Source organism: Haliotis cracherodii, unplaced genomic scaffold (genome assembly GCF_022045235.1).
Source record: "Haliotis cracherodii isolate W230 unplaced genomic scaffold, xgHalCrac1.p SCAF_2, whole genome shotgun sequence".
Classification (NCBI taxonomy): Eukaryota; Metazoa; Mollusca; class Gastropoda; order Lepetellida; family Haliotidae; genus Haliotis; species Haliotis cracherodii.
Window position 1 is genome coordinate 4,171,242 of NW_027266275.1, and position 19,902 is coordinate 4,191,143.

At 40.3% G+C, this 19,902-nt stretch overlaps 1 protein-coding gene across 1 annotated transcript in view; it reads right to left on the reverse strand.

Moving 5' to 3' along the window:
* Positions 1 to 11,747: 11,747 nt before the first annotated feature.
* LOC139469531 (pre-mRNA splicing regulator USH1G-like) overlaps positions 11,748 to 19,902 on the reverse strand; it is a 44,309-nt gene continuing 36,154 nt past the window's right edge. Inside the window, exon 2 of the mRNA XM_071251719.1 lies at positions 11,748 to 15,837. Within this exon, the coding sequence (XP_071107820.1) occupies positions 14,523 to 15,837 (1,315 nt within the window). The 3' untranslated portion in view covers positions 11,748 to 14,522. The remainder of the gene's footprint in view (positions 15,838 to 19,902) is intronic.

Consider the following 19,902-nt stretch of genomic DNA (forward strand, 5'->3'; position numbering starts at 1 on the left):
CATATCACGTCACGAGACAACAGTGCATTGTTTCCGTCATCCGGACGGCATTGTTGACATCATTCGAATCTTATTGTGACGTGTCGGAATGACGTCACAATAAAAACGATGTCATAGCTGAAGATTGTTGACGTCATTCGACGAATTGTGGTTCCGCTGCTGCATTCGTGAACAACTCGTGTTATTCCGGGACAAGCCGAATGCAGGTTACGGAAAGGGGCAAGCTTTGACGAATGCCGCTGCTGGCGCGACTTGCTGCCCTTATAGGTTAACACTAAAATTCGTCTTCTTCGGTAATAAATGGAATATTATATTCGTGTTCATGTCATACTATCTTAACGCGAATATAATATTCCATCCGCTCTCGCTAGGGAAATGCCGGAATTTAGACCCTCGCGTCGTAAACAATATGACATGAACACTCATATAAATAGAGAACCTCTTTATCATATAATGTCATTCTTTAATTCTGTGATTAAAAATCGCTTTCCCTCTCTCACAAACATAACCGAAACATTGCGAGTTTTCCTGCAATGCGCGCATTAATATTTATTACGTCAGAGGGTAAGTGACGTGTCAGTCGGACAGTGACAGTAGCCTATATAGTTCCAACTGAAATCTATTTCTTATACAGTGGCGAAGCAACATAAACGCAAAACAACAATTGTTTTTAAATGCCTTTTGCGGCAATCCATCGGTCTGTTCGCTAGAGTAACTGCCCTTTGTCAAAGGGAAGCTACTCTAACCCTAGTCTCTGAGACGTCACGGCCACGGTCAGACCTTCTTGACAGTTGGTCTGTCCTGTCCTAACGTAAGAAGTGTAGTCAGATGTACACACAGCGACAAAACGCAACAAGGTAACAATTCACATATATTTCGGCAAAATCCAACTATTTTAATTTGTGGAGAAGGTTTCAAGCCGCAGAGGTCTACAAGCACAGATATGGCTACTGATCCCGCTTGGCTAGGCCTCGTGCCCTCGCAAAATTGTTTCGAAATTTATATCTCCAAAGTTGCCCAAACTTATAAAATGCCTTATCTACGTCACAGCTAGACACGGATTTTCAGTATATTTGACTGTTCTTTTGATAATTATAGCAATTATCCCTGTAGTTTATCCAGATTGCCGATGGTTAATTCTGACTCGATCCCCGAATGACGAGGGCGACGCCATGTTTGTTTATAAACAGTGAAAGAAGTCCCTACTTGACCATTGATATTTGAATATCTATCCGCATATGACCCCAACGGATATCGTTTTTATCCGTTGGCGTTAACCTACCCGTTATATGATAAAATCCTCTATTTATCATAACACGATTAACTCCCTTAGATAATAACCGAATTGATGGAGCGGCACGGCCTGGCGCCGTCACTGCACACTACGCTGGAGGGGTAATCTTGTTCGTTATTTATGTTCGTCTATTGGGATCATGAGACGACATTTTATGTCACGCAAACAGACCTACCGGAAATATCATAAGTGTCTGAAGACTCTGATGCGTTGTTGCAAATAGGATCAATCTTTCAGAATATCATTGTTGCACAGTGAATATCATAGTGACCGATCCGTCCTTCTGTAATCATTTTCTGTCCGGATATATCTCTAAAACTAATAGGTATTGTCCCCCCCCCCCCCCCCCCCCCGCTTTCGCAGCAACAAGTTTGACTTTGACTTTGATAATAGTAGTGTGTTTGTCGAAACCGTATTAGACTAACAGGTATTCTTTCATGAAACTTTGCACACACAAAGACCAGGTTGTCAACTGGTGCCGTTTGCTATTTAGAGAATTTTAGAAGAGAAAAACCGTTTTCACGGCATAAGTTAGACTTAATTCTGGTCAGACTTCAGGATTGTCTGGATAGGTATTCACCTGTGAAGGTAACCAAAGATGGGAAATGTTTAGTATAAACATTTATATCTATATTTCTATTAACCTGCAATATATGAATGGCCAAACAGAGAATGGTTTCCGAGATCGTTACCCCCACCCGATGGAAGGAACTCTGAAACAACTGTGCTGTCGTGATCTACCTACGCCAGACGAGATCCGACATATTTTACAATAGGCTGAAGAACCTCCACCTCCACGCCTTGAAATTATCACAGCAAAACTACAAGATTCCTGCTACTCCATGGAAGTTTCACAAACAGTGGCAAGGTCACGGAGACCATCTTCAACAACCATCTACAACAACGGAAGTTCGTCGTGTGGCGGGGAAGAGGTTAACAAGACATGGATGTAAGGAAACCTATAGTTGCTGAGTTCTTACTCCATCTCAGATCTGCACTAAAATCAGTACTTCAACATTATGGGTTCTCTAAAAGTACAATCACAGTACTAAATTGACTTATGATGTAATTTGAACTGGAAGACATAAAGATGAATTCCCCAGACAGATTTTATCAGTTCCAATGTCAGCATTAATGGGACCGACATATGAACCTTAGTCAAATGCTACACCACTAATCGCTTGGAAAAAGGCAGCTTATCTCCTAGCTATGGCCTATGGTGCCAGGGCGTCAAGAGCTACACGTCATTGGTATTTCCTCAAATTATGCAGACACAAGACTGGAGCATATCCTTCAGGTTCCTACCGGAATTTATTGCCCAAATTCTAAAGGCTACTATGCCCCATCAGCTCCGAGATACTGTATCACAGCAACTCAAGGCCACAGAAAGCATCGAAAACGGATATTCATCTTAGCCAAGCCTGCCTCAGAAAAGGACAACCAGGCCACTGTGGCTGCAGGAGAGCTCAAAAACACTATAGCAGACGGCTATTGCCAAGCACAAATTTCTACGCAAAAATGGTGAAGCGACCGAACTCACGAAATAAGACCTCTAGCTACATGTCTGGCTACATGGAACACAGTATCCACAGAATAAGTAGTGATGAGCTGCCAATGGAAATCCCATAATACGTGTTGGAACTTCTACGCACACAGCGATCTTGAGAAGCTATACTCCCTGGGACCCTGGCAGCCCAGGTATTGGTAACCTAGTAGCATCTCACCCAACTTACTTCATGAAGATGTCACAGATGCAGCTTAAAACAACACAAGTCATTGTCCCAATGGGTTTCCAGACCAGGGTGCCGTTGTACAAAGCGATCTTAGCGCTTAGGTGACCGTAACTCCTATGTACCTTACCATAGAATTACGACAGGCGTAACGCTCAGGTTGTTTGTACAACGGCACCTAGTACCTCTAATCTCCTCATAATCAGATCTATTACTCCAATTTGATGCCTCGATCTCTCCAGAGGAGGTCAAGCAAAACGAAGCATGTGTTGTTTGTTTTGGAGTTTCCTACAATGAATCGGCCTCACTACATTCTGCAGAAATAGGATTAGTTGCTCTGAATGCTTTGCTTACTCGTTCTGAGTGAGTGAGTATGGTTTTACGCCGCTTATAGCAATATTCCAGCAACATCACACATTGTACACATGTCGGGAGTCGAACCCGGATCTTCGACGTGACGAGCGAACGCTTAAACCACTAGGCTACCCGACCGCCCCTACTCGTTCTGAGAAATATGACTTAGTGACTAATAGGGAGTATGGGTTTAGACCGCCTTTAGCAATAATCCAGCAATACCATGGTGGGGGACGCCTGAAATGTGATTCACACATTATATCCATGTGGGAAATCGAACGCGGGTTTTCAGCGTCCCGTGCTAACGCTTAAACCACTAGGTTATCCCCTTCCCCTGCAAAATTAGAAGCTTCCATGCTGATTGGTCGATTAGAAAGTTCATCTGACCTGACCTGTTTTGGAGGGTTTGTCCGATCTTGACGAAAAGAGGTATGGAATTGGTACCCTATACATGAGGATTTGGTGGTTACATTTTGTAAAAAAATTGTTTATCATGGTCGCGGGGCCATTTTAAACTTAGTAGATCAATGCTTTCTTTTCCCGGTTGCGAATTTATTCGATTCCTAGTTTTCTGCATTTTAGATTTTCGACATTTTTGTCTTCAATTACATTTATCTTTCCCTTCCTGCGTGTACGCTGTACGTGTACAAGACTGTTACAGATTGGTTATTTCCAAGTTCATGGTATGGTGATTTTTATATACTCACTCTTATTTCAGTATCTCTGGTTGTCCTCTTTCATGTGTTGTTTGGGGGGACGGGGGACCCAGTCGTCTCATCCTGATGTTTCTAGGTTTGTCAGCACCATACCCGTGTTCTTGGGTTAAACCAAAGTGGTAAACATCTAAGACGTGCCTCACTTCGGGCTTTCATCCCACATTAAGGGGACACGGCGTTATATAGCTAGAATTCTGTTAACAGCAGCGTTAAACCCAACTCGCTTACTCACTCATTTGTTGTTTGAAAATGTGGTTAAAAAGCACACAAAAGTAGCCTGGTCACCTTGCCATTTTTAAAATCTAGAATTGAGAAATATATTTTCCTTGATGCACAAAGGTAGACAACTGCGGTGGTCTTAAGATACACTTCACTTTTAATCTTACTATCGCGTATGTCATCGCCATCTTGAGAATGCGACATATTGTGAAGGGGACATAACTCCTACCGCCTTATTTGTGAGGGTATCCTTAAAAACCAAACATTAACGTCTGAATGGAGATTGATGGAACATGAAGCTCTTTTGTGAACAGTCCGACAAAAGGTCTCATTTATTCTCTGTTAAAATGATGATTATGTGTTATTGTTTTCCCTGATAATTCACTACTTTGGGAATTCGACAGGAAAGGCGCTGACATATTGAGTGAAAGAGTGTGGTCTTCACAATGTAGCAGTAGCACTATTGTGGTTAGACGATACACGAAGGTCAAAGGTCAGTATGTTGATGAACGAAGTATTGTTTGTGTACATCAACGTATGTGGTACGTTATGATAATTTTTAATTACACCTAGAAGATTGATCAGTTGTATGCTGTATTTTATATTTCAGAAACATCCGAGTTTATGGAGCTAAAATTATGTTGATTCATAGGTTATCCCACTTACAAGGTACATCTTCCTGCTGTAAAACACTGATATAGACTGTCTCACAGTCCCCAAATCATAGAATTTTCCTTTCTGCCCAGCCTTTATACACTGTATTGCCAATGCTCTGAATGAAGCAAGTCTAGATTTTCCACTGGTTCAAGTTCTGAATCACCCATCTCACTGGGGTTGCTTTTCAGTTTAAATATAGATGGTTTCTATCAATAGTATATATTTTCAGAGACATAGGGTTAGTCCACCACTGGTGTTAAGTGGGAAGTTATGTGACGTTATAATCACCATCCAGGGTATATAAACTCTATGTCTACTGGTCTATCCAAGCCCGACTGGTGTGGGTCTACAAGTGTAACTGCCCTTGCTGCTACACGGGACACAAGGAGATCAGCTGACTACGTGAGGAGGTAATAGGATTCCTGGGCAACTACAGAGTCTCCGAGGAAAGAGCATCTGATCACAAGGATTATCTCCCTTTGGACATGAGCTCGGACAAGAAGCTGAAGTCCGCTTCAGCGTGTCACATAATTTCTGCTACATTCTTTCTCGTGATTAGTTTGTTTGTTGTTTAACGCCGCACTCAGCAATATTCCAGCTAATCGAGTTTGGTCCAGACAATCCAGTGATTGACATCATGAGCATCGATCCACGCAATTAGGATACGATGACATGCATCAACCAAGTCAGCGACCGACCACCCGATCCCTCTAGTTGCCTCTTACGACAACCATGGGTTAGCACTATAAAACCGGTATTAGTCTGGACTAGTACAAGCAGCCACACACGCACGCACGCCGTATATATACGTGACACATGTACCTTCTGCATTTGATGCAGCTGCCACTCCAATGTTATCAAACCACCTGTTGCTCAGCCAGTGAATTGTTTCTTGCATCTTGTTTATGTTGATTAAACGCATGATAAGCCAAGTGATGGTAATGGCTTCCCGCTGTGACATAGCTGACATATGCTAGGCCACAACAAACTGTTTCTAAAACATAGTCTCCTCTCTTTCAACAAATCAAAATACATTAAGGGCTAAAATACTTGTTTTACAGATTTTCTTTCACAACATACCCATTCGGTGGGAAAAATGAATACATTGTGCCACAGCACTAGCTCACCTGGACGTATATTCAACATTTTATGATGTCAATAAGACAGCCAGTTAACAAAAGTTATTATCAGCATTGACAACTAAAATTAAAAATATAGAGGGACGTTTGACGTCGAATTACTTCCGTATAAAAAGGGCCTTGTGTGCGGAGTACAAAGATATTTATTTTCTCTTGTTAGCTCGTGATTTAATACAATCATTATTTTAAAACATTTCACCATACGTGTATACTTTCACTTAATCAGACATTATATCTAAAACTTGCAATTATTACATAAACAGTTATAGGTCTGAAAATGGGTCCAAATGTTTGATGCCAAGAATCTCTGTAATAAATCTGAAATGAAGTTTAGTGTTCCTAAGTTTTGAAATATAATGAAAAGTCAAAATGTGATTTTTCAGCCATAAGGTCCCTTATCTTATGATGGGTCACAAATTATGTCTGCATAACTAAAGACGACTAACTGATTTGTGAGTGAGTGAGTTGGGTTTAACGCCGCTTTTAACAGTATTCCAATTACATCACGGCGCGTCAGCTTAATGTGGGAGGAAAGCCAGAAGTGATGCAGGTCTCAGACGTTTACCACTTCGGTGAAAAACACGAGCACGGTTTTGGTGCTGACAAACCTAGAAACCGGGATTCAAGGTGAAATCAACGTCCGATGTTCGCGTATTTCCCCCATCCCCGTCCTCATGGAACATGTGTATCCTCACTACTAACTATCAATTACCTGATTTCATTACATATCGAAAACAAAACTGTAACGCATTTTTAGACGAATATTTTATATATCAGAGATGGTAATCGATTGTCCAAAATTGGCACACATCACAGTCATTGACCCAGGTTCCATATTGCACATATGGAACAGTAGATTTTCAAGGTGAAGGTCATCTCTTCTCAATACTTTGTATAGCTACCAATAGAGTACCAAACTGACTGGCATCGTCGTCCCAGGGAAGCTATCAGATCCCGAATAGTGGCCTGGGGTATGTTTACCCATTCTGCCTGCAGTGCTCGTGCCAACTGTAGGAGGTTCTGTGGATGTTGCTGACGTACTTGCAGTCGTTGATCCAGTGCATCCTATAAATGTTCGATTGGGTTTACTTTTAATCTGGAGACCTGGAGGACCATGGCAGGACCTGGATGTTATGATTCCTTTAAAAGGCTGTCAGCCTTGCCGTGTGAGGTCCGGCGTTGTCATGTTTGAAAATGACGTTCGCTTGTTGCATAATTGGCAGGACGTATGGCCAAAGAATCTCATCCATGTGACGTTGTGTAGTTAAATTCTCCAGAACTTGCACCAAGTCTGTTCTGTCAGTGTAGGAGATGACTGCCTACATAAGCACACTACCACCACCAAATCTGTCTACTTCCGGTGTGCAATTTCGCGCATAACGTTCCCCACGACGCTTGTAAACACGACGGCTACCATCCGCACGGCGAGGCATAAACCGTGACTCGTCACTGAGCCAAACTCGTCTCCATCGCAGCTGTGGCCATACTCAGTGACTTTGACGCCATCGACGTCGCAGCCGTTGATGCAGTTCCGTCACAATGACGTCACAGTCACCTCGAACTGGTCGTCTAGCACAAATACCTTCAGCGCGGTAAACGGTTCCGCACTGTCTGTGCGGATATCCTACGCAATCCTGGTATTACTGTAGTTGTAGAGGTGACCGTAGCAGTTCTTTCCCGTAAGTGACCTTGCCCCATGACTCCTGTGCTCTAGTAGTGATACGTGGTCGACCAGATCTGGGAACGTCCCGTGTTGTCCCGTGTGTCTTATAACGGTTACACGGTCATGTAATGGTGCTTGGTGCAACGTGGAAAAACGTGGCTACACCTGAACATGATTCTCCTGTTTGCAATCTGCCGATGGCGTTGTTACGTTACGCTTCCGTCAGTCGTGGCATGTTTTCGCAGTTCACTAAGATCGTAAGATAGTGATGGCATGCAAAATAAAATAAAAAATGTGTCTAAGTTAGTTTAGATTGACGGAAATGACGGAACAGATCGGAAATGACGCAAGTCATGACCTCACAGTCAGGTGAACTCAAAAATAGAACAAGCATTCCGGATTCTTTTTATGTTCTTTGAAAAGTTATCTTGTGTGCAGAGTCAGTTAAGCTTGCCTATTATTGTAACCAACCGTCTTGCACCTATACCCATTGTACCGACTAGTATATCATAACATTTTGTTATTTGGCAAAGGAAATGATAAAAGATAGATTAATCTTGTTTAGGGTTGACAGAATCCGGATTCCAAATTTGTGTTAGAAGTCTCACCTTAATCCTATCTGTGTTGACAGACGGATGTTATACTGCCCAGATGCTGATGTGACACTGACAGAGAGAAGCTATGTGTCACGTGGGGTTTAAGTCTCCACATAGAACAATCAATCACTCCTAACTGAGAGGAACACTGTCATTTTAATACTTGTGTGCACCAACTCCTGTCTGTTCCCTGTGACGTCACAATCAAATGTTCTTCTACTGAAGATGTTAGCAGTACTTTTTACACTTAAGACACTGTAATTACTGTCAACGAACTGAAAAAGTTGGAAGAATGATGTTGGATGAAAAATAAAATCTCACCTTTGTGTCTTTCGATATCAAATATATCAATGCTCGTTGATAAAAGTATTGATATATTTGACAACAAAAGACACTCGGGTGAGATTCTCTCTATACAGTTTACTTTCAAGTTTAAGAAAGCCAGAGAATGTTGTCAATGCCACCATCAGGAATATTTTTCAGCATTATCACACAGCCTGTAAATAATGGATTCTGGACCAGGCAAACCAGTGAGTGAAGGCATGAGCACAGACCCATCTTAAGTCTGCTAATACAAGCGGGACAGTGCCTGGTTGAAGCGCTCGCCCGTCGTGCTGAACGCTCATGATTCGCAACATGGCCACAGTGTGTGAAACTCACTTCTGGTGACCTTGCTGGAATATTGTTGAATGGGTGTAGAACCCAACTCACTCACTCACACACCCTGGTCCCAACAAAGTACATACAACAAACAACTAACTGATTTGATCATAATTTAATGGACACAAAAATCAACAGTGAATTTGACTTAGAGTTTCATCCGAGGATTACAATGATACAGTTGATTGGATTTCAACATACAGCCTGTCTGAGTAATAGTCATAAATACAGCTATAGTTCCAGGTTCACAAGCACTCATCACAGCCTTGAGAGGAACACACACAGTGCCACCTGACCAGCTGTTCCGAGCTACACCTCAAGAACTGCAACACACATAATCTGTACAGACAGATACCTGTAGCCCCCCTCAGTGAAGTGACACAATTAATGTATCCCCATAGTTTGGTGTTGATTACATTATCAGCCCTGTATCTTAAAGGGGCTCTCTGAGCAAGGTTATTCCATAAGCTTGGATCTAACATACAGGATCCAGGGTTATGGCCAAAACCGAGTGTCATGTTTGAGAAATATTAAACAGGTTTATAATTAAGGTCAGAATCTTGTTGAACCTGTTTCAATAGAAATGAAAAGAATGAAACTGATAAAAGCGCTTTATTATAAAAAGGTAAAGGGACCGTCACATTGATTGATATTTGAGTCAAGTTTAGGCAAATAATGTTCCATTGTTCTTCACTTCTGCCCCTGAGATTCATCCTGTTGTCAATCGAGTCTTAACCCCAAACAAATTCTTTAAATAAAAAAGCTGCAACATTTCCTCATAAACTGTTTAGACAAGTCAGGGTTTGAAGGACTGTTGAACGGATCTGTCACATTCTTACATTCAAAACTGAACTGGATTGCACAAAAATTATAATAAAACAACTCTTTGTACCCCAAAAAATCACATATTCCATTTTAGATATGTGTATCATGAGCAGTTTTGTGGTGAACATCTCCCTTTTAAAGCATCACCCCCAGAGGCAATAAGGATAGGTTTTGTAAAGAGAAAAACAACATGGCAGCCATATTGAATTGCATCCTAACCCCCCACCCACCCTACTGTTTAGACCTACATCCAGTCTCTGTGACCTCTGTGAATGAATCTCAAGAAACATTGTGAGTGTTGTGAGATACATAAGAGTAATTTTTCTACACTACTATGTTTATGTTGGCCTTTCTTGAAGCTATAGATATAGGAAAAAACAGGATATAGTTTTGGCAACTGGAATAATACATTAAAAGCTTCATTTAAATCATATGACACAATCATACTCATATAGTCCCTGCAGTAATATTGGGATAACAACTTTCCAATTCTTTTTATTAATATTTTTGTCATATATATTCAGAATTCTTGTGCACCAAGAGGCCTTACATGTATCAATAAAGTTATAACACATAAAACATTTATTTATAAATAAACATATTTCTATATCTATCATGTTAACAGTGCAGCGAGATACTGATTCCCTAAGGAGGAACCAGAACAACCTAGAAGCTAGTATATCAGAACAGCAGGTCATAACATGACAATTAAGTTTGGCACGCTTTACCATAAATAGCAGGCTTAGATATTTGAGCTCAGATATTTCTTACAGCATATCAACACATTTTGGTCCTTTTTCAGCACAAATTGAGAACAAACTTGGGTATAGATCACTTGATGATAGTCCTTGTTAAATAGAATATAGATGTATCATTTCAGAGACTAAGTATCATGATACAATACTACATACTTGCATCCACTGAACAGCATCTATGCAAGACCATATGTAATCAACAATGAAACATTATCACCGCTCGACTCACTTTAAACCCTACCCTCCTTTTTATCCAATTTAAGATGTTTTGTTTCAGAAATAGGAGGTAACTTTGATAACAATTATATGTCAATAAACTTATATACCCTTTTTAATACCTTTCACTTAACTTAACAAAATGGTTGAAATCTCACGATTTAGCCCTTCCCAACACAAAGGTAGTTATATCAAATTTTCTAGGCATAATTTGAACACCTATTCTTATTGGACTTAGAAGGATTCTTTTATGCTATACTGAACTGATGTCATTATACATCTATGTGTGTGTACTGGTGAGGGTCACTGGACTGGCACATACAATTAATGGTCCTTCAAGGGAGACAACTGCTACACCATGCTCACATGTCAGAACAATACGAAGTGTATTACAGAGACAGAAGCTATAGCATTTAGTCAGGCCCTTGAGAAACTATCTTGCACTCTTTGACATTTGTCATGCGGAAATGATTTTATCAAAAGATGTTACAAAAGACACAAAATCCAACCACACACTGGGGGACCAAAACATTAAATCCTTGATTAAAATTTAAAAAATGATTTCAAAGATACAATAATTCATATTCAGTCCCTTATTCTGACATCCTTCCTGGTCATAGAAACTGTACGTATAATAACATAAGAAATGCCGAACACTTTAATCAGTCTAATTACTGTCAATGCTACATGTAAGATTGGTTAAATGGTTGTTAATAATAACTGAATTGATGTTTGATATAACAATACAAGAGAAAGCTGTATGAATGCTTAAATGCATCAAAGAACCTTTTGATGTGCGAGAGAGTCATATAATATAGAGAAAGCCCATGAATTGCTTGAATAAAACTGTCAAAATGGAAATGCAAAAAGAACTAAATACAGCGAAACTTCATAACTCAGCAACTGGATATTGTTTGTTTGTTTGTTTGTTTGTTGTTTAACGCTGCACTCACCAATATTTCAGCTGTATGATGGCAGCCTTTAACTAATCAAGTCTAGACCAGACAATCCAGTGATTGATATCGTGAGCAACGATCCACATTGATGGGGTATGATGACACGCAACCAACGAAGACACCGAGCCTGACCCCCAATCTATTTGGTGACCTCATACCCCTAGCATGGGCTGCTGGGGATGCAAAGGGATCCATGACATCTAACGACAGTAACTTAGTCTCCTGGCAGAGCCCTTCATCTTCATGACTTGACCTCACACGAAACAAAGTCGGATAAACAAAACATTTCTTTCATTATTGCTTGGCTTGTGAATCTGCTGATCAAATGTTTCACAAATGTGCAAACAATGCTGATGTTTTAATGTTCTCAGATTAACCAAGGCATTCTAGACATTTTGTTTTTGATACTCCCTGCCAAGACTCCTACACATGTTAGTAATAAACTGTGGGTTTAAGTGGGAAGGTCATCATGACGGGTCGTTCATCCTCGTTTCATCTGTTCATGAGGTCAAAAACCACATATCACCTTGTTGCAATGTTTGTTCTATGCAAATTACTCATCCAAGTTGACCCTGTCTGTGCCCAGCATATGGAAACCCTGTCTATGAAGACAGTACGTCTCCAAGTGATCAACAAATCTCCATACGCGTGATATTCAAATGTATGTACACATCTGAAAAAACTTGTGCACTGCTTCCTACATATTTCCATAACAAATAGACATTTTCTTAAACTGACCCTATATGATGAAAAACATTTGGTTTTGTTTACAAAGTAACATACTCATATTGAAATACACACAAAAACTGATAATCTAACGAGATGCTCCTTGGCACAGTTACTTGGCAACCTGTCACCTGCATCCTCTGTCCCATGCACCTTATGACTTGGTACTGCGACCATCTGGAGGAACATGCAGTGGTTTGTATTAACATCAGCCACTGTCAGCCATATCCTAGACTTTTTTTTGCATGTGTTTGTGACGGCTGCTGACAGTGGAGCATGATATGCTCACCTTTTTAGGAATACCTGGCAACACTATTTGATAGTGATTCATAAACACATGCTTATGACATAATTGGAATTGAACAATCCACTCAAGATTTTTTATTACTATGGAAAAAAGTTGTGCATCTTTCAATTAAAAAGAGATCTATGTCATATTTATGTGGCGGCCATAAAATGTATGAGTTCTTTGATGGAATTTGAACCGCAGACCTTTTGATCTGAGGGCGGACGCCATGTCCACATGACCAAAGGGGTAAGCTGACAAGGTAAGGATGACATCAGTGGGATGCCCCCACGACCTGCTACATATACATATAACTGAAAAAGGCTGATGGAAGATCGGGATATATGAAAATAATAAGGGCCGGTGCCTAACTGTTTTCCTGGTGTATATTCCCAACAGCACTTGGTACGATGGGCCTGCTAGACTACACCATACACCACAAAACATGGAGTAAACAAGACTTCCTTCCTCCATGTAACGCTGCTGTTTTATATTCCAGTATGTTATATACTACTCAAAAGAAGAAAAAGAAAACCCAATTCTTTCATATTACTATAGTTAATCTGCTAGGGAATTAAAGATTAACCATACTAATATGAAAGAATTGGGTGCTCCTGGACTTTTTTTTAGCAGTATAGAACTTGTTCCCTTCATGTTAAATCATAACATGAAGAGTTATACAACTGTATAAACATACACATTTTAGGAGAAGAAATAAGAAAAACTTACTCCTTGTCATGTCAAAATATCAGACTGATAAATATCACATTTGCTATTTCTGGGTATCAAAAGTTGGCCAATAAAGAATGGAATACAGTTATTCCCACACTGTACCTGCAATGAATGCCATCTTCCATATGGTTGGTAATAGCAAGGTATTATCCTGTGTAGACATGTGGCACATTGTATAACTGATATGCAGGTGTTTTGGGGGGATGAACTTACTCTAGATGCCATGGGATATACATTTTTGAAGCTCTGGGTTATTGTAAATGATAGCAGTGAATCATCTATGAGTTTTTCATGTTTCAATAACAATATTCTAAATAGAAACATTCATCATCCCAGCTGCTTTGACAACAAATAGAAAGGAGGTACCGCATTTGGGAATGAATATTTTACAATGTGAATAATAAATATCTCACAAAAATCCCTTACTCTTTCAGTTGATCTACACAAACATATGATAATGTTTAAATCCAAACAATAAAATCACTCGAAGAATATTGGTCACCTGTATGATGTAATCCTTCTTTAAATGTACTGGTGTAATGCTGAAAAAATTACAATAACAAATATCTGCATAACATAAATTCAATACAACATAAAACAAAAATGTGTTGGAACTTTCACTAGTTCTAATTTTCACATTTCCTATAGACAAAATTAAATATTCACCACAATTTCAAGCCCAAACAATGAAGCAAGTGTCCATCCTTGTGAATAAAGGCACATATCCAACAGCCTTCAGTGAGCCACAGGGAAGCTGCCTTTCCAAAACACTCCATGTCTGCATTAATGGTTAGCACTTGTTGCTCACTGCTAGTCTTCAATCCCTTAAAATTCTTTCCTACATACAAAAATAGTGTCACATATTTGCAATCCTTACAACATATTTAGGCACCATTCACAAAATCTGTTAATTGTCTATGTGTATATTTGTATTGCTTATCAAAGTAAACATTCATATGATGCATAATTTTTAAATATTGATCTAGACTTCAACATCCTCACAAGAACGAGTCAGTCATGTCAACAGGGGTTTGAAGCACCCTTTTCCGACGCTCCATAGCTTCGAGTAACTTTTTCCTCGGCCCAAATGGCAACCCTACTTCCTTCATTTCAACGTCAGACATTTTCATCAACAAGTCCAAGTCAACCCTTTCTTTAGTAAAATGAGAAATGTAATTTGGAAGCCCAGCAGACATCAGGAACATTTCTAAGGAAGAATACTCATTTTCCTCATCGTCATCATCCAGGTTTTCAAGATCATCTTGGTCCCAAGGAAGATCCTGCATTCTGGCAGTGATGACATCAGCATCTCCACCCTGGCCATTTGTCAACTCCTGGTCATCAAATCCCCCATTGACACCATTCATCATCCCACTCGTTCTATCACCTCCTGTTTCGAAAGACTGTAATGTGGACATTGCAGGATTAATCTTCCTGAAGAATGCCGTCTGCCCAAAGCCAGGTCGGTACAATAGTCCAGGCTGATCCTCCTCATCCTCATGGTCACTGAAGTAGCTATCTACGCCTGAGTCTACTAAGAGATCAGACTCACTTTTGTAAGATTTACTCAAATTGCTTTTGTTTGGATCAAATAATTCGTACACTGCAGGTCGCGAGCTGCTGACCTCATTTGCAGAGTGTTCGCCACGGCTCGTCATGTACATCACCTCGGCTGAAGCCCCACGAATACCCTGTACTCCATCCATCGACTTCACAGTCCGCTTACCTGACCCATCAACCTCGCTCGTCTTGAAAGATGAATCTTCAAACAAAGGGTTTGTTATCTTCTTCTGCAGAACCTTCTTAGCTACCCCAGTTCTAGTCCCATACGTGAGGCCAGCCATGTCCGAGTACTTCTTGCCATACGCAGGACCCGGTCTATTTTTGGCGTTTGCTCCACCACGTAACTTCACTGTCAATGTTTTGAAAATGGATTTCTTTTCGGGTGCTTTGAAATCATTATTCATGCTGTTTAATTTCCGTTGTTCTTTATCTGCTCGCTTTTCAGCCTCTTCTTGAAGTTTTTCGTATCGTTTAATGTTTCTGTCAGCATTCTTCATAGCTTCCTCTTTCAATTTGGCAACGATTTTGGGGTTTTTGAGTTGTTGCTGTGAACAAGAATTATCAAGAAGACGAACAACCTCATGTTTTTCATACAGTGATGCAAGATCCATGGCAGAGTGATGATCGTTGTCGAGTGCAAAGAGGTTGCAACCCCAGTTGATGAGGTAGCTGACGATGTCGACATGGCCCCACCTGGCACTGTGGTGAAGAGCTGTGAAGCCAAGGTAGTCGCTCTTGTTGACATCGCCTCTGCAAAAAAAACCAAAGACAACTTACATTTGGAACATTATCAAATTTAACAAGATTAAATATCAGTGAGTGAATGAGTTCTAAGGCAGTTTTGTTATCATGGTATGTCAAACAAAACCAATTTCTAAGGCTGCTTGATATAAAAAATAGTGTCCCATTGAGAACTATTTTTGTGATTGGAGTATGTAAGTTGGAGTTTAACACAGCTTTGAGCAGTATTCCACATATATCACGGCATATCCACTTGATGTGGGAGAATATACAAAAGGGCTGCTGGCCTAACACTTAGGTCACAACCCACAAGCACGGGGATGGAGCTGACAAAACAGGAATCAATCAGGGAGAACTTGGGATTTTAAAAAACACAATTCTGGTGAGGTTTTGGGCACATCTAAAGGAAGCATTTCTGCATTGTGAATTACAGCACCTGAGACGAATGAGACCACCTCTTCCTCAAACATAGATACAATCATCACAATATTCATAATATCAAAACTAACAGGCCACTTCTAGAGTGCAAGATTCTATATGATTCAAAGTCTGGTAGCAAGTTCCTTATTGAGGAGAAGGGTGGGAGTTAACTGACTATAAAAGTCAAGTTCCCACCCCTGGGAGTTATAGTTTGGCTGGACTAATATGCATAGTCCAATCAAAATCGTGTAACGAAATCGACATCCGGTTCGTCAACTGCCATGCAGATTTCGGTCGACTGTGTAGATGTGTACTTCCAACTCGGCATCAACAGATATTTTCCAAATCTTTTCATGTTTTTAACAAGGTGCTCATATGATTTGATGCACTTCGCTAAGTAAAACCCATTTTTTACAAATACAGTCAAGTCCCGTTAATCCAACATGGTTTGATGCATATGATTATGTTGGATAAACGAAATTAAGTTGTATCAGCGTTTGTGATCGAAAATCAGACAACGATACAAACACGTGATAAAGAAATGAAAAATGAAATATTCATATAGTTATGTTACATTGTTTGTGGAATATGTTTTCTAATCATGCAAACTCTAAAGCTTAACACACGGTTAGGGCTGTATGACTGATTCAACATATTTTAAAAAGCATAGTCGTGAATGGAAGCTGCCAGTTTGAAACTTGTGCCACAATGCTTAAGAAACCTGCTTTCTTAGTAGCTTATGTCTACTCCCTGTTAGTTATTTCATTGGTCTGTAGCGAGAACTTGTATCTGATTTTAATGATATTGAGGTAATCTAAGCATGTGATTAATCCTGTTTTCTTTACTTAAAGCATTAATTGTTTATTGTTAAGCAAGTTTATCTCTGCAGCCGTTGTAGGTGAGATGAGGTGAAATGGGGTTTAACGTCGCGTCAAAGATTATTGCACTTATATAGCGATGTGCATGTACGTGTGTGTGTTTGTGTGGCTGCTTGTACTAGTCCGGACTGATGCCAATTTATAGTGCTAGCTCACTGAGATACCATGCCGCAGTTTAACATGAATACCCCACTCAGACACAGTATACTGACTCTGAGCCGACCAGTCCTTGTTTTAGCCCCTTAATGCCGAGCGCCAGACAGGGTAACAACAAGTACTATCTTTTATCGTCTTTTGGTATGAAGCGGTCGGGGATCGAACCCCGGACCTTCCGCTCTCCGGGCGGACGCTCTACCACTAGACCACGGAGGCGGTCTGCAGCTGTTGTAATATGTAGGTTACAGCCAACATGTCTCGCATCAAAACATGGGGCTGTGTACTCGCGGGCAGATGACCACGGTGTACGCTGATCACTGTGTTGGATTAACGAGACTAATTAATAAGTGATTTTGGTAATTCGTTGCAAATTAGATGTGTCAGAATTTGAGTGCGAGACTGTCGGATTAACGGGTATAAATAGCACTAATTTAATCGGTTCCCATCATTAGTGTCGGATAAAGCAGATTGTTGGATTAACGAGTGTCGGATTAACGAAACTTGACTGTAGATCTTGATTATCGATCTGATCGTCTTGACTGGGAGCCGCCATTTTGTTAGAAGCAAATGCAAGTGATTTGAGAGGTGGAACCTGATTGGTCAGTAGGAGGGACATAGAAGGGACATAACCCATAATAGCCACTGGTGGCGGTACCACAAGCCCAGAAATTCCAGTCCAGTTTGGCAAGGATGGAAACTGGACATTTATAGTCATTTAAGTCCCTTGCCCTTTCTATACAATATCCGTATGTACAATGAATGATCAATGATGTCAAGCGTCTAATCATAACATCATTACATGAAGCCATGACTTTATTAAATATGGCGACTGTAAGATGAACACATTGACAGATCCATTGCACCTAGAAACGCAAAATCAAATCTCAGGACCAGGATTTTTAAAATGTTTACCCAAAATCACGCAGTGAACAAAAACACATCCTAGGTGGGCATGTTTGGGGTCTGAAACGGGAGAGGCAGAGTCTGAACTCCCAGCTGCCCAACCTCAAACAGGCAACACAGTATGTATGACAGAATGAATACATTCTGTTGTTATGATTTTAATATCACTCTAGTTCCATCTTAAATGAAGACTTTGGAACGTTAACTTATAGACAGGGATGGCAAGTTCCAGGAGTTGCCCTGGGGTAGGGATGGATGCCCACCCCTCTGGATCTAACACATCTTCCCGAAGCAAGAGAGTTAACTGACTATAGCCCAGGAATTCCAGCCTAGTTCGGCAAGGGTGGAAACTGGACTTAAAGTCAGTTAACACCCTTGCCTGGGGAAGATGGATCTATCAGGGTTATCTGGTTATGTCTGCTATTCATACACAATGTCATCACCAATCTCATTAAAATCAGATCTTAGTTCTCGCTGTCGCTGAACAAAGATCTGAAGACATCCCATTAAGGGTCACGTCAGAATGACCTTTCATCCCATCAATCACAGCGTCGCTTACCAGATCATGAAAGTGACAGTCGGAATGTGTTTTCTAATCATGCAACCACGAAATATTTAACACGGAGTATTCTGAATGACAGTTATTGTTTTATGATCATATCCATACAATCTAGGCCATCTATAAGCCATTCCAGAATATTCTTCTTATCAGTTTTAATTTTTTTTCATCGAGAATATGTCAAAATATGTTTCGAAGCGTAGTCACTAGTTTGAAACTAGTGTCATAAAGCTCGAGAAAGCTGCCTTCTGATTGGCTAATGTCAATTTCTTGTCGGTCATTTCATTGGTCGGTCAAAATTCGCGAAAGGTCGTTCTGACATGACCCGTCATGGGATGTCCTCGGATCTTTGTTTAGCGGTAGCGAAAACTAAGGTCTGATTTTAATGAGATTGTGTCATCACAGACAATGTCTGAATGAACTGATTAGTCACCACTTGTCTAGGCCCTGCGGACATACGTGGAGTCTCCGGACCACACACAAAAAGAACATGTCAACTTGAAGCGTCCTCCAACTCTGTACAAGATACTTTGTTAAAGTGTGCCTTCAGTGGATGGACTGACATCTGATCTGCTCATGGTGCATTATAAGTAGTATTTAACCGTATACATTGATGAATGGAATATGCCAATCTCTGTACAAAACGGGTGCAAGGTGTAGGGAAGTGAATGATAAAACTTTTAGAAAAGCTGTGCATACAATGGTAACTCCAACATGTACCATGACATATGCGGGACCTGGAGTCTCAACTAATCATGTTGACATATATCAAAACACATAGAACTGAATCATTTGGTAACAAGGTTTCAAAAAGAACAGCAAATTATTACCTTAAGTATTTCAGTTCATTGTAAATGTACCTCCCTTTATTAATATTTTTATTTATGAACCCTCCCTTTTTAAAAAGCTGTGTGCCCTGCCTTTCCAAAAGCCGAATCTGCGCTTGTAATGTTAAAGGACCAAAGGACAAGCCACTATTTTTGTATACCTGATGACAACAGCAAATGTCAAATTGTGACATTTAACGGAGCTCTGTTTTAAGACATGAAGCGCTGAGACAGACAAGTTTATTGCTTGCCATCAAATTGTTTTTAGAGACGAAATATTTCACATACGCATAGACATATTGATAGACATATTTATTATCTTAATCAAGCC